Here is a 26464-nt window from a genome sequence, read left to right as displayed (position 1 = left end):
AATAAAACTTAATTGTAGCTCTAAAAAGCATCTCAATCATTAGGCACGCTGAAATAGAAATCTGCACTTGCTTTTGCGAAGTTTCGGATTCACAACCGCCATGTGCATCACATCCATCTGCTGCGCGAACACTGGCGGTTATAATTTAGCATGCATGAATTCAATAAACAACTCGATCGACGACGTTGCACTTCGGTTGAACCTCGGGGTCGGTGTCAAAGACGAGCCATTGTCAATCTCGTCGTCACTGCTGCTGCTGTTGTTGCCTCCGTCGCACAACGCTGCCGTCTGTCGTGACAATGATCGCCCCGTCAGAGTTCTCTTCGCAGAACGAGGCAGCACTATTTGCACTCAGAAGCTCCTCCATCGAAGCATCATCGTCAGTAGTGACATGCTCCCAGAGTTCGGACACCACCGTGTCGGTTTCGCCCATGGGGGTTTCGTTGTGGCGCACGAAGCCTGCCTTTTTCGTTGGTCAGCATGGATCCACACTGCTTCTAGCCTTCATGATCGTGGTGATCCCGCTTTTTATAATCGTCGATATCATCCACTGCGCGAGCTCGTACTTTCGAGTCTTGCAAAATTTGCAGCTTCACCTCAAGAGACGCAGCTTTGCGCTTTGTCGGCGCACCTTCTGCTGCTTCCGCGGTGCATTTCCACGCGAGAGAGGGAGATTGTAAAGAGAGCATAGGCCACGCAGGTGCCGCTTGCTTATCGCTTTCTCCCTCCTCTTGCAAAATCAGTTTCGTCTCAAGGGTCGCAGTGACAGCGCACCTGCCGCTGCTTCCGTTAGAGAGCGCGGCAGGGAGCGCAGGCGCCCCTCGCCAGAGGAGGCGTTGGCTTCGCTTATCGCCTTTCTTCCGCCCTCTCCTCGCGCAACTGCCGAGGACGCGGGGACGAAGCAGCTGGCGCCATCTTGTGCACACTGCACCAAATTGCGATGCTCTCCGTGGCTTTCGCAAACAGCGCGCGGGCGGGATGCGCTGCGCGGTAATGGCAACAGATACGAAATCGCGTAGGCAAACTTTTCACTCCGTCTCGGTTAAGGGCAACGTAGGAACGCAATTGTCACAATTATTCTGCATGAAAAACACCGCCCAGAAGCAAAATTGCTATCGTTATATCCGATATGCGGTGAACAACATATCGTTATACATGTTTTTTTTTCTCATAGCCCTAATGCATAAGTTGATACTCTTAGCTCGACTCATCGTTATAACAGATATATCGTTATATGTGGACTGCACTGTAGTGGTTCCGAGGAAAGCGATATCTGAAGAACCGCCCTTCAGATTTGTGTGCAGTCTTTTTTTATTCTGTTCCTGAATGACTTTGCCATGGTGTAACAAGTTTTTTTTTAAAGCTGGTGCAGTTAATTTATAATAAGCAATTAATTTATGAATGCGGTCATTACTGGCTACATTAAATTCAAAGTTGTGTTTAAGTTCTTGGAGGGGAAATTAAAAAAAAGGGCTTTGTAGCCCCCTGGGCTATCTATCAAGGGATGATCACAGTGAATTTCAGCTTCCTACTATGTCCTGGGGTTTCTCCAGTGCTCTTCCTCAGGCAAACACATGAACCACCTAGTTAGACCTCAATAACTCTGGAACTAATCAACACAGCTTCATGAAACTTTTGCAGTTCCTATTAGTTTGGTGATATGGACATACCCTGAAAGTTTCATCCAGATATCTTAAAAAAGAAAGAAGTTCGGTCTCCAGGGTAGCCTCCCCCCCCCCCTTAACAGATCCGAGGTCCGCATATGAAGCATGGACTTAACTGATACAGTCAACGACCGATTTTCCAGACACTCAATAATTGGGACGCCTTCGCGGCACCGCCACGTACCCCATAGAGTCATGTATAAAAATCTGAAATTTCGGACACAAAAAAACTTGGCCATTCAATTCTCCTAACTTTTTGCCATGTCCTACTCTAACCAGCGCTCTCGCACACAGATCTGCTGGCAGCCGTAGCCACCACCACGGCAAAGCTAGGCCTAGCTACTTCGACATTCGCTACCAAGCTTCCTTCTGTTCGGTGCAGTGCTTTGCACTGAAACAATCGGCCGCTGTTAGCAATGGAGCCGACTCCGCCTTTGTAACCCTTGCCAATGTCTGGGAAGCTCGGAAAGCAAGGTACGTTACATAATGCTGGTTCCCGAAAGTCAGCTTCGTCTCAATACAGCAGTGTTACGCGATGAAGCATACTACGAGTGTGAAGGGGAAATTGACACGGGACACCGTTTGTATTCTTTATACACGCACGCACTTACCGTCTCCTATCACAGCACGAGCTACAACATGCCTAATAAGGGTACTGGCAGGCTTTCAGAGCTATTTCGGATGTGCCCGTGGCGATTTGAGCCCTTGGGGGCAGTAAAAGGCATGCATTCGTTTTTTCGGACTGCCCTATTTTTCAGACATTTTCGCACCCTAGGGAGTCCGAAAAATCGGACATTGACTGTACATAAGTGTCAACAGCTGCACCGTGGTCTGCGGTGCCATCACAGATGGCGATATCATTGCCCAAGTAATCAGCAATGACCCCGCAGTGGAAGATGACGACGTGGATGAGGAAGCGGAAGCACCAGTGCGGCCTTTGATACCACAGGTGATGAAAGAACTGAATCACGCATGGCTGTGATTAAGTGTTGAAGAGGATGAGGAAGATAAGCTTACAGCGATCACTTTCAGAGAAAAAAAAGCAGAAAATGATGACCGATTTCTTTCGTAAATAAAAGATGATGCTTCCAGAGGTGCTCCCACTCATTTCCATCATCAAATATAGCCTGCTGTTTATCACTTTTGTTAGCTCAATTTTCGTTTAATTCTAATTCGGTGAGCATCCCCTTGAAATTGAAATTAACAAGCTTTTACTGTATCCAGAAAGAGTTTCAAGCAATCAGAGCAAAATCAAGAAAACTAACAGTGATACCTGGAAGAAACAGGTGTGTGCAGTAATCTAGATTGAGCCATTATAAAGGCCCTACAACTGATGCCAAGGGACAAAAGTATAAATGACTGTCACACAAAAGCTATAGTACAGAAAGGGCCCGGACATACTTACTGTGTTGAAGTACTCGGCACCTTGAGCTTCAAATCTGCTTGCGACTTCTTTTGTAGTCACCACCATGGCAATTGGGTGGCCATTGCCAATTGGCTTGCCCAGGGTTACAATGTCAGGGCAGATGTCTGCAACAAAATAACAAAAATTATTCAAGGGCCCGAGACTGCTCAAGCGTAGCATAATGCTAACATCTCATTCAGACCAGCCACGAAGGAAGCAGACTAAAGTTCACACAGGCACTACTTGGTCAACTGATTGGAACGATAGTGTAACACAAACGCCTAGTCGGTATTAGCTACCATTCCACCTTCGGTAAAAAAAAACATTTCTCGCTACTTTTGGGTCCTCACTCGAATGCAAGGTATTGGATGCTGCAGTGTTCAAACAAATTACGCAATCAGCATATTTCGTTGCAGTGCTGGCTGCACAATTAAGGGTTAAGTAGAATTTTTATTGATTGATTCATGGGGCTCAACATCTCACAGAAACACAGGGTCTATGAGGGATGCTGGATTATTTTCACTGCCTGGGGTTTAATGTCCACTAAATTCCAACTACACAAGCATTATAACAAAGGTGCAAAAAACGGTTTCTCTTTTGGAGAACTAAGTTACCTTGCAAGAGAAAATAAAAGGTACAGATGTACCAGCAATGTTTACACCTACTTCAAAAAAAAAAAAAAAAAGACATTGCGTTGTCTGGCAACCAGTACAGGTAGGGACTCTGTAGTGAACTAAGTGGCATTTAGCAGTACTCCAGGAAGCATTGAGATTCCTCGGGTTTGAACAAAATGTGGCATGGTCACCACAACAGCAGGGAAACGAGAGCTCAAGCCTATGCAATGAGCAATTTTTTTAAAAGGGGAAACCAGCCTCAATACCTTGCCCAGATGGAAGCTGCCACCATAACAGTGACGGATCCGCCACAAAGTTTTTTGGCTTCTGCTGACTGTTAGAGCATGTTTAAAGATAAGAGATCAAAAAGAAAAATAATGCAGCATGAGAATCACCGAAGGAAATTTCAGTGGCAGCACTGATGCGAAGTGAAGAATTAAGACACCTTAATGCAGTAACAAATAAATACCACAAGGCAAATGTTAAAAAAAAAAGAAAAAAAAGGGGGGGGGGCAATGCGCTCCCGTAAAGCTACAGTTGCATGGATAAAAGCAATGCTGACCTTCCCCCTGAAGCTGGAAGCCCCACATGTATTCTCCAACACGTCCAAATCCAGTTTGGACTTCATCAGCGATGCAGACACCACCAGCTTCCCGAACGTACCTAGAGGTGGGTAAAGGAAAAATAATAAGATGATCATATAGAAGACTATGTGAAAGAGCAGAATACATTCCACAGTGAGCTGAGCTCCATACTGAACGTGTGCGTTTTGTCGCTCCATAGTTTTGCTGCGATAGCAATCATATGGGCAATCCAGGCGAATTTTTGCCATGGTCGTTGCCGTGATGTTTCATATAAATTACCAAAAGGAAAATAATGCATAAATAATGCAGAAAGGATGTTCCACATTCGCCATCTAGATTTGCAAGTGGTGGCGTGGCGCTGGCTAACACTCCCAGGGTTAGTTCTAGTTGTAAAAATAAATACAGTGGAACGTCGTTGATACAATCATCACGGGAACCACAAAATAAAGAGCATCATTCGAAAATCGCCATCATCCAACATATTATCCAACCAAATCAGATTATCAAGAAAAGGAAAAAAAGAAAGGGTATAGTCCCGAAAAATGTATTAGACAGAATCGTATCAACGAGGTTTTACTGTACCTCAGAAAGTGGATGGGAAAGCGGCGGCGCGATAGCTCAATGGCAAGAGCATGGCGTGCGCAATGCGAAGACGTGGGACCACCTGCAGCCAGTTGCTGTTTCATTCATTTTCATTTCCATTAATTTATCATTTCTTTAATTCAAGTAGCAAGTACAATAAAACTTCATTACAAGAGACACTCAAGGGACACGGGCAACATGTCTCTTGTAACCAAAAATTCTAAAAACACTGAGGAGTCGGACTAGATCACTTTATTGCAAATCAGCATCAAAATGTGTTTAAGCACATCTGCAGGAAATTGCTCAGGATGGCTTAAAGAAGTCATTCATAGATATTTGTTTTTTAGAGACTGCAGAAAGTAATAGCTTTCTTCCCAACTTCTGGAGGTAAAGCAGCCAAAACGGTACGGTTTCTGCCACCTTTGGATAGCTGGCTTTCCGAAGTCCGATTCGCTTTGCCGCGAGTCCACTGTCCTCCCGTTTTAAGATTGCGTCACGGTTTTTCACGATAGTGTTGACAGTCCTTTCGGGAAAGTCCAAACTTCTCCGCAACTATAGTTTGCTTCTGTCCAGAGTCCACGTCATTGAAGATTTGAAGCTTATCAAGAGATATCTGCTATAAATACATATCGATAAAAATGAGCCAGGAAGGGATTTTCATCTGCGGAACCCCGATTAATACGGCTATGCGATATTCGCGTGTGCACACGGCGCACAGCTACTTCGTACCGTACAACTCCTGGAGAGTCTAAAGTCCGCTCACATGCGGACTAACACGAGACGCCGCGTTCGTTTTGTTAAAATAAATGTTGGCCGTCTTTATTCCTGGCACGACCGAGCCTTTATGATGGCTCCCCTTCAGCAGTTCAGTTCCGCGTGCACTTGCAAGCGCATGAGCGGAGCAGGGGGGGGGGGTGATGTGAACTGCGAACGGAGCGACAGCAGCACGAAGCAGAAAGTGAGCAAAGAGCGAGGTGCAAAGTCCCAAAGTGGCAAAGGTTCACAGCAAGATAACCGGGCTGGTCACGCATCTGCCCGCATCCGCTCGGCACTCTTCGGCTCCCGACAATTCGAACAGACCCGTCTCATGGAAACATGGCGATGGCTCCGGAGTCCGACTGCCGGCATACAAAGTGACCAGCGCCACGGACGCTGCGACGGAAATCCAACTGAATGGTACTCTGTCACAGAGTCAGTGCGGAAGTGTGACAGCGAATATAAAAGCATAATGAGAGAATTCGGCGCAACTTGTCTCAACCATGCGAGGAATGACATCCGGCTGCAGAACGGAAAAGAATCGAGCCAAGGGAATGAAAATTGCAGTGCATACCGCTTAGTACGACGTCGGTCGCATTGCATGTGCGTTTCTGGGTTGTGTCTCTTCTAAATAGCGAAGAATTTACTCTAGGGACCTAAGAAAGCTGTCCTTAGTAACCGAGTGTCTCTTGTAACCATGTCTCTTGTATGCAATGTTGTTAACATGGCAAACATAGGAAAACCAACCAAGCCATTTTCAAATGTCTATTATAACCTAGTGTCTCTTGTAATCGTGTCTCTTGTGACGAGATTTTACTGTAAAAGTAATTTCCCCTATCTTGTCCTTGGTGTCATTGTTAGCTTCTTACGATACGATTAATAAAAATTGGGCCCCTCGAATCCCTTTCTTCTCGTTCATATAAATTCCAAGTGCGATAAGATTGCGCCCTGTGTGCAGTAGGCTGTAGGTGCGAGGGGAAGTGTGCGGGGGTGAGGCAGGAAGGATGGTGGCTTGATGCATGCTCAGTGTTGGAGGTCACATGATGAAACACACGTCTCCTCTCTAGTTAGTTAAATTGGATTTATTCGCGCAAAAGCGGCTACGGCTATGCTGCGCCAAACACAGGGTGATAAAATTTCATTCGTAAATGGAGCATACACTGTAGTAATTAAAGCTTACATAAAAACCCTGTTTTGTCAAGGAAACTTATCACATCAGTGAGAGATAACAGTGCATCATCTCCTAACAGCAACATCGAGTGAAGTGAAGTGCGACTTATACAATACGCCTGGACATGTATGCAGCCTGCGTGCCGCGTGTCTAGGAGGTAATCTGTGGACAGTTCAAAGCCTAAGGGCGAGCCAAGATTGCTGGTGGCTTATGTGCACTGTCTTTCTGCACACATTGTGTTGGAGGTCATGTAATGTCACGTTTCGGAAACACGTTGAAGCGACAGGCAGCGCGCAGCATTCGCCTTCCCTCCGTCAGCACTGTTCACACCAGCGTTGAGACGGTGAGCATTCGCAGTCATTGAACGAGATCTGTTCACATTTGCTTGTGCAAGCACGACACCATGCTTGTTAATTAGTAAGTGAATGTTTGGTGCAATTTATACAGCCAAGTTAGGAAGTTAGGAAATTTGCAGGCGCAAGTTGGAATACACTAGCGCAAGACAGAGGTAACTGGAGATCACAGGAAGAGGCCTTCGTCCTGCAGTGGACATAAAATATAGGCTGATGATGATGATACAGCCAATATAACCAAAAATCTTGTGTAATTGTCTTCGCAAAAGTGTGCCTTCGCAACAGCGTAGTCGCCATCCATAATTCCATCAATAGCGACCACGATTTCAGCCGCAGTGGTTTTTGCAGTTTTGTTTTGATTGGGTATGCGTTGGCCACATGGCTTCAGAACTGCATGGTCACACCATCCATGACCACGTCGATAGCGACCGCGATAGCGGCAAGTTTTGTTCCGACTCAACGAGCGCGACGATCGCGTGCCTTCAGAATTGCGTAGTTGGGTCCATGATCTCGAGAGCGACTGCGGTTTCGTCCGCAGTGGTTGCGGCAAGCAGTAGTTCCATTTTGACTCAGTGCAATGGCTGCACACGCAATGTCACAAGCACGGCTGAAGCTGCTGAGGATCAAAAGCACTAGCTAAATCGCGATGGATTGACGATCTGTTGGCGACCAGCTCACTGGCAAAAAAATAATTTGGATGTGCGCACGGCATGGAAATACATGTCTCAAATGAAAATGTGTGCCACGTCCATACTGCGAAGAAAGTTGCGAGGCCTTCACCACTGCGAACGCTAATTACAGTGGAACCTCGATGATACGATCACGGCTAATACGAATTTCCGGATGATACGAATTTTTCTGGGGTCCCGGCCCAGCCCCATGTCTTTGCAACGTGCTAGAGAATGGTTGTTACGAATCTATTTTCGACCCGCGTCGGTTGATACGAATAAACGCCGCCCCACCGACGACCGCAAAAGAGAAGAGCGCGCAGTCACGCACAATTTCCCTTTCTCTTTTGGTGCGGAGGCGGCGCCGGACAGCGCGGAAGCCGCGACTGGGCGCGAAGAGTTTGAAGCGGTGGCGCTTTTGTTGCTTTTGTGCCTTTCTTTTTGTCTCTTTGCTCGCTCGCTCCGGCGGACGTGCTTCCCCACGCGCGGCCGCCGCAGCGAGCGAAGGTTCGTGCGGTCGATCGCTTCAATGGAAACTGAGCAGCGTAAGCACAGCGCATACAAAGGTCAGAGCCGTGTGGAAGTCGCTTTCAAGATACGGTGCGCGCGACAACACCGACAGCTGGCACAGGCGCACAGTACAAGAACGCATTTGTTGACAGAGTAGGAGCCGCCCCCCCTCCCCCGCCCCCCACTCCTTCCCTCCCGCGCTACCTTCCCGCTTTGCTCCTTTTGCGTGGGGAGATTGCGTCGCCAGTTACCCTTGCGCTCGGTTGCAAGATACGCATTTGGCGCCGCAGCACAGCGTCGCCCACCCCCCCTCCCTCCCATACCCCCACGGCCTTTGGTGCAACGGAAGTCGCGTTTGCTCTCCGCTGTGCGTTCACTGTCCGTGAAGGCGTGCGTTTCCCGCGCGCTTTCACTCGCACATACGCCGCGCGGTGACAATTCGTGCTCTACGTCTCATGATCCTTCTCCGCATCGCCCTCGTTGACCTCCTCTCCCATCAGCGGGCGCACCTCGTGCTCGCTACCACCCTTGTTGGCGAGATTTTCCCGCGGAAGCCGCAATTTCATCTCATGCGGCTGCACTGCAAGCGGTACGCGTATACATGGAGTTCTATGGGAGGGTAAACGGGAGTTGGAAAAGGCCGCGTTGTAGCCAGTTCTGCACTTTAAACGGTTACGTTATAAGTGGTTAACTGTAAATGCTTTTTACGTACATGTGCCTGAGTGAGTTCACCTCTCGACTCTTTAATTTAGCTAGTTTTAATTGTGTTTCGATGATACGAATTTCGACTAATACGAATTTTTTTCAGTGACCCCAGTGAGATTCGTATCATCGAGATTCCACTGTAGTCATGAAATGACGAGAATTGCAGCTTCTGCAGTGCTTTTGTGCAAAATAGAAATGGGGTTTGCCGATTAAGTCAGTAATTGAAAGAGTGTTGATGTAAGCATTTGTTTGCTTTCTTGAGGCCCTTAATAATTTAACATTCGGTTATTTTGGATCTTTTTTTTTTTTCGTTCCCGTGAAATCCGAAATTAGGTTGTGCATTAGCGATGTACCACTTATAGTATGAATATTAGCAACTCTGGCAACTTATGTTTTAAGCGGTTAGGCGGTCTATGACAATTCACAATGTGAACATTTGGACCTACTGCTTAGCAGCACCAGCACAGTTGAAAGGCATGATACTCACTGGTAGACATTGCGCAGATAGTTCTCGGGCAAGGGAAACTGCCCACCACAGCTGACAAGCGACTCGTGGATGAAGGCGGCAATGCGGCGACCATCCGAGTGGACCTGGTCAATCAGGTTGAGAACTTCTTGCGCATACATGAGACCCAGGTCAGTGCCAGGTGGGTAGTCGCAGTCACGGTACTTGCCCCGGTAGGTGCAGGGCAGGGGAGCCTGGAGAAGACATGTCGCAGATTAAAACTCAAAGGGCAGGGGCACCCAAGCCGAGTTCTGCAGTTAGTTTACAGTGAAATCTCGATACTATTACGAACTTCAGGGGACCGCGGCAAATTGTTATTCTGAAACGTCCTTATAGTAAGATCCCCAAGATTAACCATACCACCTATTAATTCTCATCACTTTATCAGTTGTCACCGTATGAGCTTCCCACGAAAATGTTGCTGTTGGCTGACGGCCCATGCTGTTGCTATGTGCCGTTGATTCTGCCACCACAAACACCACCGAAGCACCATATAGTAACAGTGGTGCATGCAAAAGAGAGGCTGATGCCGAGAAAACCACCAACAAAGAGGCAGCTCCATGCCACTTACAGAGCGCAATGTTTCTTATTGTTTTTCACATTTCTTGCCATGGACACCGCAGCTGTTTCACTTGAGGCAAACGCCTGAACTAATCCAAAGTGCAAGCGCATGCAAACAAAACCAACCGGAAAGAGCAACTATGTGGCATCCTCGCGAGCACAGGGGTTACATTTCTCTGCGCAATGTTAACTCAGCAACACAGCGATATCTTCCTCTGCAATTACAGCAATCGTCACAGCTATCTGCTACTGTTTTCTGCCAAGTTGGTTGTGCCGCTGCAGCGATCAGCGCGATTTTTGGGCGGGCCAACTGCAGGCGCCATCTAAATAGAGATTCTCTGCTGATGTCTATTTAACGACGTGTTGCAACGGCATCTACACAGTTGAGCACTAAGCAATCGTAAATGTGGAACGCTATTAACGACCAAAAAACATAACTTTTTCCATTTTTAAATTAGTAGTAACATTGAAACATATTACCGGTTTCGTGTTTTATTGTAACAATAGAGGGGTGTGACTACATCGAGAGCTCGGTTCAATCTTGAACATCGCTCAGATAGAAGTCATGATGTTGAAGACGCATGTGAAAGCTGGCAGTGCACAATCACTCAGCAACAAGCACAGCAGCAACAAATGTTTTCGTTGGAGTCGCTGCATATGAAACAGCTTTATGTGGTACGGCCACAGAAAGAAGAGGTACGAGCAGAGAGAAGGAAGAGACGCACCTCCGTTGCTAGACCATACATGTCTGGGCAAAGCATGTGCTTGCAAAACCTGATGCATCAGCGCCTCGGAACCCTTGCACCGCGGCGTCCAATTTTTGCCCTTGTCTGCTTGCCTACAGTTCTATTTGTCATGAATGATACACACACTGATAGCTAAGAATCCCCAGATTTCTTAATAATTTGTAGTACTGAGGTGTTAAAATGACACGGGAACTGAATAATGATCGTTATTCTGAAAAGTTCAGTATTAAGAAATTAGTACTGTAATACCTTTACATTGTAACTATAAGGCAGTCTGCAGGGGATTTCTGAAAAGTTCGTTAATGTGGTGTTTGTGGTAACAAGATTTCACTGTACTTCAGAGTCCTACGAGCACACGCATAAAAATACCCCTGTGAACTCTTGTTCTTCCAAATTGTCTCGACCACTGAAAATTTATCCATTTCATTGCACCAACTAATACAATGCAATCTCGTTATTACGTTTCTTTGTCTTTTCCCGATAATATGATTTGGTTGCATAATACGTTGGTTAATACGATTTTTGGATGATGTGCTTTATTTCCCGGTTCCTGTGAAGATCGTACGAACGAGATTCCACTGTAGCATGTGCAGCATTGATTTGTTTAAGTTTCTTCGATTTCTCCTTTGCCCCCCCTCCACTGTAGCATGTGCAGCATTGATTTGTTTAAGTTTCTTCGATTTCTCCTTTGCCCTCCCAACTTAACAGATTTCCATTAAATGTTTTAAAGCATTTATGCAGTTTTAATTGTGCTGGATAAAAGTGAGAAATCACTTGATTATTGATGTGCACGCATTTATTGATAAAGCAATAGAACTCATCACTGCATGCATACCCAAGGGAAAAAGATGCTGCGTTGCCTTTACATCTTTTGACGGCCAGCGAGTTTACATAGAAGCCAAGACTTTCTTGAATCTTATCAACAGCAGGCCTTCTAACAGATTTTCACAAAGCTTTGGTGTGTATCGGACAAAACTCAATGTATGCATGCCTGTTATGATGTGGCCCTTTGCGAGAAAAATTACAGGCAATTCATATGGATATTTACAGTTCTTCATGCACTCAAGCAGGACACAACACAAAGAGGGTTCTTAAACTGGGTTCCACGAACGGCATATTAGGGTTCCACGAGCGATCAGATCGAATTCGATGCCATCCCATAATTTTCCCATTAATTTCTAGATTTAGAGAAGAAAATTTGCATTGCATTTTGGATTTAACGAAGGCACACTACTACCGCAGTATCAGACTAGCAGTTTCAGTATACAGCAAGTGGCATGCTTGAAGTTCCATCCCAAGCTACTACAGCGTGCAACTTGATTATGGCCCATGGCAGTCTGACAGCAATGCATGCACTGATTTACCTTGCACCACAGTGGTTTGCATGCTACAGTCGAACCCATTCATAACAAACTCAGTTAGGCGACAAGTGGTCGATGTATCTGTAGTTCGTTACATGCAAGCTCTCCCTTCAAAACCCGCAAAAATTAATGACACTGAAGCTGGCGTGGCCAGTTACCATTAGACACCACTTTTGTCTGAAAATTGAATTTTCAGAATTTTCATTTTTGTTCCAGGCACTTTACCGCATCTAGTTGCAAGTTTCCGTTCAAAATGCCATCTAAAGAACGAAATGTGGAGTCATAGCTCTTTCAAAACAGCTCCCGGCCGATTCTGATCACCTGCAGTTTCGAAACCACGAGATAAGTCGCTGGCATTTTTTCTTGAAGAGCTTGATATATTTTACTATAAGCAGGACACAAGTGCGCCCTGCACACAAAAGTGAAGTGTGTTGTCGTTAGCCGGAATTTTGCAAAGGTCTTGCCATTACGGCTGCAGCAACAGCCACATACGTGCTGAAAGAAGTAAAGTTATGTTTTCTATATTGCTTCAACCGAAAAAGTAGAGAGCCTGAAAGGTAGAACGTCATCATGAACCATTATCAGCAATGACGTAAACGAAGCGTTGACGAACTGTGATCTCCAGATAACAGCGTAGTAACTGCACTCTTGCCAATTTGCGTGGCAGCGGCGTGTCCTGCCGCATTCACGCCGACTCTGGCCATGTGAATTTTGACAGCAATGACGGTCATATTTTCGACGCGCCTGGACTGTACCAGGAGGTACACAGTCGTGCAACCACGTCAATTGCGCTTCCGTGCTGCAAAATTTTGCGGGCATGCTCCTTTTACCGCGACCAGGTTTGAAGCGTTTGTAGTAACAGTATGGCACTTTTGAAAATGTTCATTATACCTGGAAGCAGTTTCAATATTAAGAGTTGGACAATTTTAATTGCAGTAAATTGTGGTCGTTATAGCCAATAAATCGCTATATCTGGGATCGTTATAAGTGGGTTCGACTGTATTTGGTAACTGGCATGAGCTACTTTTCAAGATAACTCACCACATGGACCGATTTTTTCTTCTGCCAGCCAATGATGTGGTTGAATTTGTATGGACTGATGGCGGTGGTGGACTGCAGGTGGCCATGGTAAGCACTGAGTGAAAACAGAAACAGAAATGTGTCAACACTAGCACAATGAACATGGCGTCATCTCGGCTGCACCGGGGCTTTTTCTGCCGAGTATGTGCAAGTGGCTAAGCAATTGCATTTATGGTATTTGGAAAATCTGCACAGTTCTAAAACTTCCCATCCTCTCCCCACTGTAAGCTCTGCACACAGGTCATCCTTGTACCCATTGCAGAAAAAATTCAACCCATTACAATTACTTCTTTCAAAGATGTAATTGATTGCAGTGACTAATTACTGCCCTATAAAGGCATAAATTAAGGGTGTGCGAACATCAAAATTTTCGAATACGAATCAAATGCTTAGCTTCGAATATCGAATAATGATGTGCACATGCACTTATTAGCAAGTTGGGTTAATTTGTTATGTTGGAACATTGCGATTACATTGTCAATGTTAAATAACTAGACTAGTAGGCCGTTATAGTAAAACATTGTGCACTTGGCATCATGTTAACTTGAAAAATATAGTAATTCGCACTATCTCTCCTTGCCAGCCTACGCCTTATTATACCGCTCAAATGCCCGTAAACTCAGAGGCATTTGACCCTGTGCCTGTCATCACTCATTGCACTTACTATCAAGCATTAAGTTCAGAATTGGGAGGCGTGCAAAAAAAAAAAGAAGTGGACCTTTTGCTGTTCGCAAACCCGTGCCCCTTGCTACTGAGAGGCTGGCTTTCCCACAAAGTTTAGATGTTTAGTGGCTAAGTGGGCTTTACAGGCGAAATCTTTCTAGGAGCACGAAATTCAGCACATCGCCCCAATATTCTTAGATTAGATAGAAACAAATGCTAAGAACTGTGTTTGCTCCCGCACTGCCAGCAATATATTCGATATGATTCGAATATTCGTATCCAACCAAATATTTGCACATTTCCGAATATCAATTTTTTTTAATCAAATAATATAAAAATATAATATTTGATAATATTCCCACACCCCTAGTATAAATTACTAAGTAATCGATTTTAGGCAACTTTCCACCCAACTTTCAGTAACATTTCACGGTAAATTTCTACTGGGTATCTTGCATGGTTTGCAGGCACCAAAATCATGTAACCATTGCTCGTATAAAAGAGGATGCATTACTTTCATTTAACTTTGAGCTGGGAGTGTGCATTTGTGTGGTCTGATCATTTTCATTGTCCTGCATTTTTTGAGCCACTCATAATAACGCATCGAAACCAACTCGGCCAGTTCCTGGTCTTTCAACAAAATTAGCTTCTGTTGTCACCTCATCACGTTGGTGGCAGTTAACAAGTCAACACCAGCCACATGTCATGCAATCTGATGGCACTTCAGAGGCAATGCCAACTCCAAGGTTATGGCATGGAACCCTGAATCATGGAAGCCCTGACTGGCACTTCTACTAAAAAAAAAAAAAACTACACAACTATACTAGTAGCCACTTCACTAGCCATAGTAGATGCACATCAGACATGACATCTGCTGCAACTAAAGGAAACGGCAGTCGTGGAATTTCAATTTGATCATGGCCATTGCAATTTCATTTAAAGGGCCCCTCACCAGGCCCTATTGCAAATTTGTTATACACAGCAAATTTTGAAATGCCATCTAGGGATCGTTTTATCAAAAGACTTTTCAAAGTGGCTTATTATTGGAGAAGATAGCATACCGCAAAAAGGCGAGTGTGACTGCCCAACAGAGACATTCTCTCCTTCTGCCGCCAGTACCAATCGCAATAGATGTTCCTTCCTTGCCTTTTCCCATAACGGAAACAAGAGACCACGGTGTCTGATTGACGTGACGAGCCTGGCATCTTTCTTTTTATTACTACTATTGCTACAGCAATTATAGGGACACTCCAGGTGAATTTCCACCGTCGTCACCGTGATGTACTTTGACTCTATAGTAAACGACAATATCCTATCGCCGTTTTCTGTAGGCACGAGGAAAAGTACAAGGGTGAGCCGGCTTGATGGGTCTCTCAGCTCGGCCAGTGTTGTGCATGAACGGGTGTGGGGTGAGTGTGCGGCTAAGAGGGAGGAAGGGAGGCAGGCAAGTACACTAACCTGGCCGTTGCTACGCATGGCTGTGGCTGAGTGAACGCCCTCTGTGTCATGGTGCGCGATGTGGCTAGCACTGCGTTTTACGTCACAGCATTTGAGCATGTTACCTTGACTCCCTGGCTGGGAGCGAAGCTTCCTCGAGAGGGAGGTCGTGGAGCGTTTGGTTTCAAATTTCAGCTGTTTTCACAGTGCACAGCGCTAATACTTTGCAGACATGATCATCAGCGCCAGTTGGTCTGTTTCAAATGGCCAAGCTTGTACTTGGGCCCCTTTAAGGGTACCCAAGTACAAGATGTTAACTACAAGAAACGCCACATGAAGATAGCAATGGTGAGTGGCCAGTGCATGTGTTTCCCGTGTTTCTACGGAATAAACACTGTCAGGACATGCAACTGTACTATTGTCACCAAGGCCAAGCACTGTAGATGCATGAATTGCACGAGTTTGCTTAGTATTTGCATATTGTTATATGCCAAATATTTTTTTGTTTTGTTTTTAATTCTGCCAGAAAATTTTGATGAACAAGTCTAACCATTTCCAACATGCAACCACACCAAATTCAAATGCTCTCTATTAACAGCAGGTCTCAAAAATAGTGAAACCCGATAACAGTAACGGCACATCAGATGTAAAGAAAAACTTTTACAATAAGCCCCTGAGGGGTATAAGACCGTATATCCGTACCTATCAAGGCAAATGATGTCTTTGTTCTTTGTGTAGCACTTTGCCAGCCGCATAGCAAGGTCATTTGCCTCGGACCTGTGGAGTAGAAGAGAAGCAAGGTGCAGCACAAACAGCAGCAGCCAATGCAGAGGTAGTAAAAAAGAACAGACTGGAAGATGTAATTAGGCATCTTCCAAAAGCCAACATACATTATGAAATTCAATTCACATGCAAAATTGGGTTTAAGCTTTCTGAAAAAGAGCGTGTTGCTTCTTATGGCCTGTTTTTTTCTTAAAATTAAGCCGACAGATACGAGTATTGCTCGTGCCAAGTTTGACGACGACTGTACATTTATGACAAATGCCACGACAAGCAACCCACCTACTTACTCTCAAGAACTCTTACACATAATTCAAAAAATTTTTTCCTGTTTTCATCAGCTGTGCCATAACTTTGCACGGGGGTCACCATACCCAGCCAAATTGCATTCCTTCCCAAGTTTTTTGGCAAGTACCATGTGGCTGCAGAAGCACAACACAGAAAGAATGCCCCAATGTTCAACAATTACCCTTTGTTTTGCATTAGAAACTACTGTGCAGAGACTGTGTAGCTTAAAAACAGTACCAACCATGTTGTAAAGGAGCACTGGCATATTTTCGAAGCTACAGAAACTACCACACGCTTCTTGCAAGTATAAGGGTGGCACTTGGCAAGTATGAAGGTTGAAAAATGCTTATAGAATACTTGAAGTAGATATTAGAGCTTGTTTCCAAATGCTAGACCTGGCCTTATCAAGATAATTATGACGTCGTGACACGACACAACATTTGCCAACATCATGTAGCACCAACAGGTATCACATTGCTCATAAAAAAAGCAACCAAGAGTGCTTCACTTGTTTCTTCTGGCTACACTCATACGACGCATCCACAGCAATTTCAGGAATAAATCAAGCCAGCATGCATTTCCTGGGTACTGAGGAACTGGTTGCATAGAAACAAGTCATATAGCGAATTATTGAGGGTGCTCTGATGCTAGCTATTGTTTCTACGGTTTAGACCTTCATTTAACACACACAAAGAAATCTCTACAATGTGACATCAGTACTCCTTAAACCACATCCACCCTTCCATTGTCCTGAAAGAGCAGCACAGGACTGTGCATACTGACCCTGAATTAACGAAATAGCAGACGGAGAGCTTGTTTGGGAAGTAGTTTGTGAGCCGCTGAGCGTAGAGCACCAGGTTGTCATGCAGGTAGCGGCTGTTGGTGCTAAGCAATGCCATCTGCTCAGCGCCAGCCTTGACCACATGCGGGTGGCAGTGGCCCACTGCAACAGAGGAAGAGAGAGAGAGAAGCTTACTTCTACGTGCCTTGCTCGAGGGATTGTGCAAAATGTAAGGTCACAATGTCACAGAATCCTATGTTACATTGCTTCTGGGGCCGTATTCTGGAACATTCCACTTGGGCGAAATTTCTTTTTTTGCTTTCAGGCGCGCCGATTGGCTGGTTGAGCAAAACCGGAAAAGAAGTCGCGCCACCTAGTAGTTCCGGTGTACGTCATTTTGACGTCACCATGTCAGTGCGTGCTCCCGACATGTATTGAATAAACGAACATGCCTGTGTCGTACTGCAGCGGATACATTTTAAAACAACACACCCGAGCGGCTCTGCACTCGCACAGTGCGCCCTCTCGTGTGTTTTGCAAAGCGTTCGAGTGCGCATGTTGGTAGTGCATGCTGACGTCACGGGTAAGCACCCAGATGACTTATTGAACGCGACTTTCGCCTAGGCGAAATATTGTCAACGTGGAACGTTCCAGAATATGGCCCCTGGTGATAGCCATACTGCATCAATCTCTGTGGTTAGTGCTGTAGCAATTTTTATTTAATTATGATGAATACCCAGACGGTAAACAGCTGCTACTCCAGAGCTGCTCTAATGGGAGCATACAATTTCAAGAGGTCCTAAAAAGGAACAATGGGCACTTGTTAACAGCGAAATGCGAATGAAAGCGCATGGCTTTTGCCACATCATTTGAACATGTACTGTGCAGCTGTATTGCTCAGTTCATTCTTATTTCTGGGGTTTTACATGCCAAAACCATTTCCGATTATGAGGCCCGCCGTAGTGGAGGGCATGTAAATTCCTCAGGAACAACAATAATGTTCTTTCCCTTAGTGCCTGCTCTGAAAACATCTGGTTTATTCCAACAGCGGAGTGATAAAACCAGTTCGCACTATGGTGCGCACAGTTTACTGCTTGCCGATCTCTCCTGTGCACCCACACTAGCAATCTCCATTAGCCGTGTGGCTGCTGCTCATTTTAATTATGCAAATCATCTACAGGATGGCTCCCTCGGTTTTGTTACGCGGTAGCCCATCAGGGTAGTCTCCGTGTCCTACAGCATCATGTTTCCTTGTCTTCTCTCTACCGTACTGATGTGCAATGTACTCCAAATGGGGTTAGGCATTCTATACAGATACACATTGCACTCAGAGGGTATGCATTAGTCTGCTTCTGGTGGTCCCTAAGCAAGACCAAGCAGTGGAAGAAGTTGAATTGCGTAAACATTGTCATGCCGCTGCTAAACACACCACTAGAAGTGATCAAGAGTTCAAAGCAAGAGAACCGGCACATGCTCTTGCAACAGCCAAAACCACCAAGGAGCGAGAATGTTAGTTACAAGTGAAGAGAAAATGCAATGCATCACCACCAAAACGTGTTGTCCTTCAATATGTGTCCACTGAATCGGCCAGTTGGCAATTTTTAAATTTCAAGCTTCGCTTAAAACATGTGTTGGGCATTTCAACAGTCTCAAAGTGGCAAAAAAAAAGCACGAACATCGACACTAACAACCAGATGGGCAATGAACAAATGAAGTAAACAGAAAACAAAAATGTTAAAACATGTAACGACGTGCATAGTGCCACAAAATGCTTCACATTAGCATTCCCACATGGCTTAGGATCTGTAGTTTTCCTCTCTCCCTTACTCCCATGAAACCAGCAAGGACAGGCAACATGGCTGGTACACTCACCATGGGCAACGTTGTTGATGCAGTCGAGGTACGCGTTGCCAGACTCATCGTACATGTACTGGCCCTGGCCACGCACTATCTTCAGGGGCCCATTGCTCTTGAAGAACACAGTACACGACTTCCTGCAGCACACACAGGCAGCAGAGAGAGGAAGAGAATACTGTCAGTTACATCACCATGGAATGAAGCAAGCAAATGCATTTGCAGCACTCAACGCAAATCTCTTGGGATACAAGACTGGCAAAACAAGATAATGCCAAAAAGCTTGGTCTACCCCAAGTCATTTCGTAATGTCCCTCAGAAAAAGGCAGTTTGAAAGTTGCATACCCAGAAGTGAAGGCCCTTGAGCTCCCACTAAGAGCAATCGCATTGCTGCGAACAAGCTTGATCATATCAAACTACTTGTCCCAATGCTGTGCTATGACGAAGTACACCCCAGTTTTCTCCAGAACTACACAATTACTCCACAATGCCAATTGGAATTGGAAGCAGCACAGAGAAATATACCCTCTTCCTAGACTAAGCGCATGAATGATGACAGAAAAGCTAGAAAAAGCAGCATATTGGCACTGTTCCCTTTCTATTTATGCTTTTAAGAAGGAAAAGGAAATAGCCAGTCGTGCAACCTAACAGACAACGTTGAGAGTTGCTTTTTCATTATTTCGGCAGTATGAGAGGGGAAGGGTGGTGCCGCGAGCTGAAAACAAATTTAGCACAATTCACGTGTTGTGTCCTTGGCTACGACAAGCAATCTGTGCGCAACAGCACACCGGCTGAGGAACTGTCAGTCATACATTGCCACTCGAACACAGACAAAAATTGCGAGGCAGGGCAGCAAAAAAAATAGAAGGGAAGAAAAAAATGTGTTGCAGACCTCGTCGGCAGGCAAAACAGTCTCGCCGACCTGGCTGCAATGGCAGGGAGGAATCCGGGCAGTTGGGAAAGGTAAAGAAGATATGCAAATGGGACAGGATGCAACTTTCATCCACAAGCACGCACGCACACAACCCACACACACAAGTGGCAAGCACTTCTGGAACACTCAAGGAAAAATTCATTCACACAATCTTTTGCACCACTTTCTCTCTCAACCAGCACACCAGTCCTTGCCTTAAGGTGCAAGGGCAACCTCAGGTGGGTACATCAAAATGAAGCAAAGGAGGATCAAAGAGATCATTACCTTCCCCTCTTTTCTGCCGTGTCAATACGCGTTTACCATCTGGAAGCACAGGCCACACCCGCTGCACAACAAGCGGGGTGCCCACCTTTTTCTGACGGTGAATCTCTAGCCATCGCAAGAGATCTGAGCACAACGAAGCTGGGGCTAGAGCTATCTCCAAGTTCATTGCGCAGGAGAGTTCCCCCAGTGTAGTCCGTGCTGGTCTCCGCTGGCCACGGGCAATGGCTGGTTGACACAGCACTGCACCTGCCTTGGGCTGTTTCAGTCAGCCTAGAGTGCATGCACTCTGCATCAGTCCTTTGTCCACCTGTCCACCATGTGCTAGCGCTACAAACAGCGTCTCTAGCTCTCTCTCCCACATTTGGGACACTGCAAGCAGCTGAGTGGGATATCTGTCCGTGAAACACCTGCGGCGATGGTAAGGGCTGCTGTTGAATCGATGCTGGAAGCTGCTGGCAGGAGCAGCAGCAGCAGTTGGGGTCTTTGTGGTGGTTAGGGCTTGGGAGCCTAAAAGGAAACTAAAAGAGGTGAGGCGTATTAGTATGTGTAGCCGGAATGGACCAGGGGCTCGTCTTTTTTCTTTTTGCACAGACAGACACACACAGGAGCACACACGAGGTCAGATGAAAGCGCTGGGGCAGTGGTTGGCCCTGTCTAGGCATCCAAGCCATCAAAGAAGTTTATGAAGCGGGAACAGGTGGAAATTACTGCATAAAGGAAGGTGGGAATCCAGGTTGTTTACCATCTGGCCTTGTTTCATCTGGCTAGTAATCTGAATATCAAAAGAAGTTGCAATGTTTCCCACAGTCAAGTCAAAAGTGCTTAGATAAGCACCTTCAATACCTCGAAGGAAGGCACGCAACAGCAAATAAAAAAAAAAATGACGGCTGGAGTTCCTGCTTACCTCCACTGTCAATTGTTCTCAATATGTGCAACTTGGACAAGAAATCCCGACGTTTAATGTTCTGAAGATGCAAACACTAACTTCAGCAAGCAAGCTTCTGCTACATTCTGATGTAAGCACGCGACAAAAATAGCAACTGTGTTGGATTATTAAAGAAAGCAGTGGAACACTCTTCAAACCTGACAAGCGAACCTGAAACAACTTGGGGAAAACTACACCAGAATTTCTTTCAGACGCCTATGTTTACAGCCTACCAATTCAAAGTACGAACCAACGCAGTAGCTAGCAAGCACGTAAGAATTGTTCGGTTCTGTCGAGACAGTGCCACAAAAACATCAACTGTATCAAACACCTTGGCCTCAAGACCTCAGATGCCTCGGCACTGAAGTGCTAAGGATGCCCCCCCCCCCTTTTTTTTATGCATGCAGAATCACAATACCATTGTCATAATTAAGAAAATAGTGTTAAGAAATTAGGAAAATAAAAAGGGCTGGAATAGTGGGCTTGAGCTGGTCATGTTTATTTGAATTTGGCTTTGTGCAGGATGTGGCCAGGTAAAAAATGCGATGGTGCGATTAAATGCAAATTTAGCAGGAAACAAAGTGACATGGCTAAGTTTACAAAAAGCATGGTATTGCACATATGTACAGAAAGGCTTCAATGCCAGCCACTGCTGTTTGCCAAAAGGGACATGTTCTTCCCTTGAAGCATGAATACATACAAGTTTCTTTACTTGTACCCCGACTCCCCTTTCAATGATGCAGCAAGGATAACATTCATAGAATCAGATGTCATGCAACTGGTGAAAGAAGTGTCCCACATCCAATCTTCGAGAAATATCATGCACGACTGAGAAATGGATGACAAACAACCTTCGACCCAGTTCTCTTTTTTGCAAGTGTCTAAGTAAATTCTTACCTAAAAAATCACGCAATGCCCCCATGTAGTACTTCCTTCCTGATGCCCAGGAATTTAGACAGGAACCACAGCCCCTGCCGCTTCCTTAGCACACAAAGGTGACATGCTTCACAAGCCTCGCAACTGATCAATTTTGCTGGAGGTCAGCTCTAAACTTAACAACAAAGGTGCTTATTTTTGCTCCATATTTAGGTTTCCTAAGGTTTCAGGAAAAGCTTGCAAAGCCTTACACTTCGAGTGCTGAATTAGCAAAAGACAATGTTGCTTGAAGCAAGGACTGCGGGGTGATGCCGTAGATGCCGGTTAATTAGCTGCGCACACTAGTTTCAACTTCACCTACAACGTGCGAACATTTTGCGAGGTGTTCAGTGCCAAATACAGGCAACAACTGCGATCACAGCCTAATCCATGAAGGATCTGACCGCACGAGCGATTCAATCATTCATGGCAGCGGCGCTGACCGCGCTAGGCTAGTTCGACTGCATGCTATGAGCGACAAACACGTTACGCTGCACAGTTCAAAAACAAAAAGTGGCGCGAAAACAATATCAGATTCGAAGCGATGGATGCTTGAGCGGGGCCCCCCCAACAGCTACATCCCAATATTCGCTTGTTCTGTAAGCAGTACCTCGTTGCAACCAATTTTACACAACATGACCACCGTCCGACGGTTGTAAAGATGCCGGCACCGGAGTTTTACGGGGTCACGCCAACCCGTTATCAGGCCATGCATAAATAAGCCTGTCACACTTACCAACTACGACGCCGCAGCCGAATGCTTAGCTGATAGCCAAATAGCACATATACCGGCAGGGTAACGAAACAGTACACAAGAATCTCAGGCACCACAAAAGCGCGCAAATACTGGCTCTATGCCACACTAAAGCAGAACCTGTGCCGAAAATAGCTAACCGCGAGATCGACGCAACATGCGCACGCGCTTCGTAAATGCAATCCGCTAATGAACGGAGGAAGCAGCCGTATACATTAGGCTATTTCACACCATGAACTAATTGCAGACGAACGTAGTCAATCACCCCACACGATTGTAACCATACTCTGACACGAGAGTAAACGGTACGCTACCAGCAGCGGGAAAGTCAAGGTCGCCGCGCGGGTCAATGAACACAAATTTTGTGCCGGCATCCGCGCAATCCCTGCGTCAAGCTCGAAGCACCCATGCTGCCTAGAAAGTCGATCGCTAGACAGCAGAAAAAGGACAGCCAACGCGCGACAGAGCACATGCAATGCAGACTCACCCGATATACATGTCGCGCAGCCGGATGGTTTCCTCTTTGCTAATTTTCTCGAGCGAGGACGGTGCGGTCTCCATTGCGGCCTGGTTGTGAGTGCAGGCGATGCGCGAGACTGATGACTAGACTAAAAAGTGACGGCAGACAAGTAATGCGCAGGCTGCACTACCTGCTCAGCAACAGCACTCGCAAGGTATCTCCCAGCAACAAGCGCCCGAAGCACCACGACCACGACCTCGCCGGGCAAAACCGCACTGTCCGCTTATAATGGCACCCTGCCTATTTTGTGTCTGCCATCTCATTGGTCGACCCGGACCGCCGTTTGTAAAACTAACCAATAGTGTCGTCCCAATGTCGTGACGTCGTGCACCTTTCTCTAGAGGGAGAGGGCAGCTTACTGCAAGAGTAGTTGTGAGCGAGGGGCGCTGCCTGATGCTGCCTCTTCCTCGCCGTTACCCCAAGTGGCTTCGACTTCTCTTCGCCGGGAGCGGGCGAGGAGCGCGCAGAGCGCACGGCCTCGGAGCGCTTAGATGCCGATGCGGCAATCGCTTCGCACATCAACGCAGCCCTGCGCGACTGAACGGGAGGGCGATTAGGAAGAGAAAATTGAGACGGCGCAGAGAAAAGCAAAAGCGCGTGCCGAACGCTAATTTTCTTTCTGTGCGCCGACGACGCCTAGACTACTTAAGCGTAAACACGGCGCCTGCAGCTGCATGCGCCTCCGTTTAGGCGGCGGATGAATCCAGTCAAAACCGCCTCGACGACGCCGGGTCAGCGCGCCACGCTGTCTTGGCTACAATTTTCTCTCACCATTTTTTTTTTTTTTTTTTTTTTTTTTTTTTGCGCGTGTGCGTTGGCACAAGTCCCGAGGGAAGAGACGCCGCGACTGCGACGACGAGCTGGGGGCGCGGCGCCCATGTGCTGTGCACGTGGCTACAGCGTGTCGGAGGGCGTGTTACTCGCTCACAGGGGGTGTGTGCGGCCCGGCGGGACACCGCGAAGGACATACTTGTGCCGTGGCAATCGCCCGCGCGCTGAAGCCGGTTTCTCGCGTCTTATCGCGCTCGCGCGCGACTCACAGCTGATTGCTGCGGGGAATGCCTTGAACGTCGGGCCCCCTTTGGGAAATGGCGAGTGTCGAGGACGTTTGAGCCAGCTGTCTCCGTCGTCGTAAGCTGTTAGACCTTTTCGGCTTATCAGTGCTCCTGGCGGCGATGTCTGTTTGCCGGGTGCATGCGCCCTTATTTCGTTAGAGTGCCTGCTCTTGCCGCGCTGATCGATTTCGAGCCTCCGTCATCGCGATTATGCGGCTGCTGGACATATACGCTGAGCCATTCATGCGCATTCTGTTTCCGCGAGAGCCAAGCTCCTGCGTGACCACTGCCCAGCACGGCGTGTTGCGAAGCTGGTAGGACAGTTGGGGTAGAAAGACAAACAGGTCAAAATATGCCGTTCTCTCACGACCTTCTGCAGCACGCGATGACCTTGCGTGCACGTGTTCTTACACGAATAGCCCACTGGTGACTGTTATATTATGAAGATATAAACGTCGACGAAAGCTGAGATTCGCGTTGAGAGCGACTGTGAATTGGTATGGGGTGATTTAATTTAATGTGTCCTTGATGCGGATAACAAGAGTACTATATTCGGCTGCATCTATTATTCACCTAGCTCGTCTCCTTTGTAATCTGTATTCTGGCCTTAACTCAGTGCTTACCGCAATTACCTAATAGAAGAAAAAATGTAGTAATCGTGGGAGATATAATTAATAATTTACTAGGACGACACATGCACGATTCCTAAAGAGTGCATTGACATTTTTCATGGGTACGACCTTGATCTGTTACCCGACGTTCCTGCTCATTGCTTTACCGCTGGATCAGGTGTACCCGGGTTGATCAGGCCCTAACATGCTAACCCCTCCCCCCTTTGCCTACATCATATATACGAGCCAGCATCACTGACCGTTATCTAATAATGCTTCGTTTACGACAACACCACATTGTCCGCAACCTTCGATTTTCCAAGTCAACTTTGTTGATCAAATTAAGTTTATTGAACTGGTCAGTAACGTTGACTGATCTTCGTGTCAATTCACAGTGCTACGTACAGTCGTTTTACACCATCACCTACTGTATCCAGACGTTACTCTTCACCTCGAAACATCTGGTTAACCCCGGCATTGCTACAAATTATCCGTAAGAAAGATACTCCTTATCTAAAAACTAAAAAGTCAGTATTTTATGTCTTTACTTGATAGTTATAAGAAGTGCAGTAACACTTCGAATTATTTCCGAAAAGTACCTGAGAAGACTCAGTATCGCAATCAATTACAGGCAATGGGCAACAACTCAGGTAAACAATGGCGTATAATTAACATTTTGAATAAAAAGATCAATGTCATATAAGAAATCCAGTTCAACGGAGGCCGGCTGACAAGTTTGTGGGATATCACCAGGGCATTCAATGATTACCTATAGCTTGCTTCTCTGCAATGCCCGCCGTGGTCGCTTAGTGGTTGCGGCGTTCATAAGCACGAGGGCACGGGATCAAATCCCGGCAGCGGCGGTCGCCTTTCAATGGGGGCGAAATGCAGAAACTCCCCTGCATCACGTGCACGTTAAAGAACCCCAGAAGGTCCAAATTAATCCGGAGTCCCCCACTACGGCGTACCTCATAATGCGGTTTTAGCACGTCAAACCATAGAATTTTTTTTTTTTTGCTCCACTGTAGCACACACTTACGCCTTCCCTATAAATGTGATAATCTTCCACACAGTGCCGCATTCCTTCTTGGTTCCCGGCAACGCCCAAGCGAGGCGCACAATACAATTCCTAACCTCAAATGCACAAGTCTTTGTAGCAATCTATGACATTGCAATCATGTTGTTATAGCAATCTATAACATGCGTGCGGGCTACATTAAAGATAGAACTGACATTGTACCGGTTGTTCAAAATTAATCTTTACGGAATTTTTAAATATCGCCTGTGGCAGCGAGCCCAATTCTTATCGTTGAGCGGGGCTATTCGAAGACCGGCGGACATTAGTAGCGCGAGAAATCGAAACACATACTCAGCTAATTACCAAAAATTGACTAATTAACTTCTTAGTTAATTACTTC

The 26464-nt window shown here is 46.2% G+C and overlaps 1 protein-coding gene across 3 annotated transcripts in view; it reads right to left on the bottom strand.

Moving 5' to 3' along the window:
• The window catches only part of LOC119437644 (5-phosphohydroxy-L-lysine phospho-lyase), a 43408-nt gene extending 19806 nt beyond the window's left edge, over nucleotides 1-23602 (bottom strand). The window contains exons 1-9 of one of the 3 annotated variants that reach the window (XM_037704640.2): nucleotides 23348-23602; nucleotides 20267-20784; nucleotides 19087-19208; nucleotides 17217-17376; nucleotides 16068-16142; nucleotides 13227-13320; nucleotides 9500-9711; nucleotides 4246-4346; nucleotides 3070-3194 (exon numbers count right to left, since the gene is read on the bottom strand). In XM_037704640.2, the coding sequence (XP_037560568.1) occupies nucleotides 3070-3194; nucleotides 4246-4346; nucleotides 9500-9711; nucleotides 13227-13320; nucleotides 16068-16142; nucleotides 17217-17376; nucleotides 19087-19141 (822 nt within the window). In that variant the 5' untranslated portion in view covers nucleotides 19142-19208; nucleotides 20267-20784; nucleotides 23348-23602. The remainder of the gene's footprint in view (nucleotides 1-3069; nucleotides 3195-4245; nucleotides 4347-9499; nucleotides 9712-13226; nucleotides 13321-16067; nucleotides 16143-17216; nucleotides 17377-19086; nucleotides 19209-20266; nucleotides 20785-23347) is intronic. The other 2 variants (XM_037704641.2, XM_037704639.2) reach the window with 2 other exon arrangements.
• Nucleotides 23603-26464: the final 2862 nt, after the last annotated feature.

The sequence above is a fragment of the Dermacentor silvarum genome, chromosome 1 (genome assembly GCF_013339745.2).
Source record: "Dermacentor silvarum isolate Dsil-2018 chromosome 1, BIME_Dsil_1.4, whole genome shotgun sequence".
In the NCBI taxonomy this organism is placed as follows: Eukaryota; Metazoa; Arthropoda; class Arachnida; order Ixodida; family Ixodidae; genus Dermacentor; species Dermacentor silvarum.
This window is presented reverse-complemented; position numbering and strand designations above follow the sequence as displayed.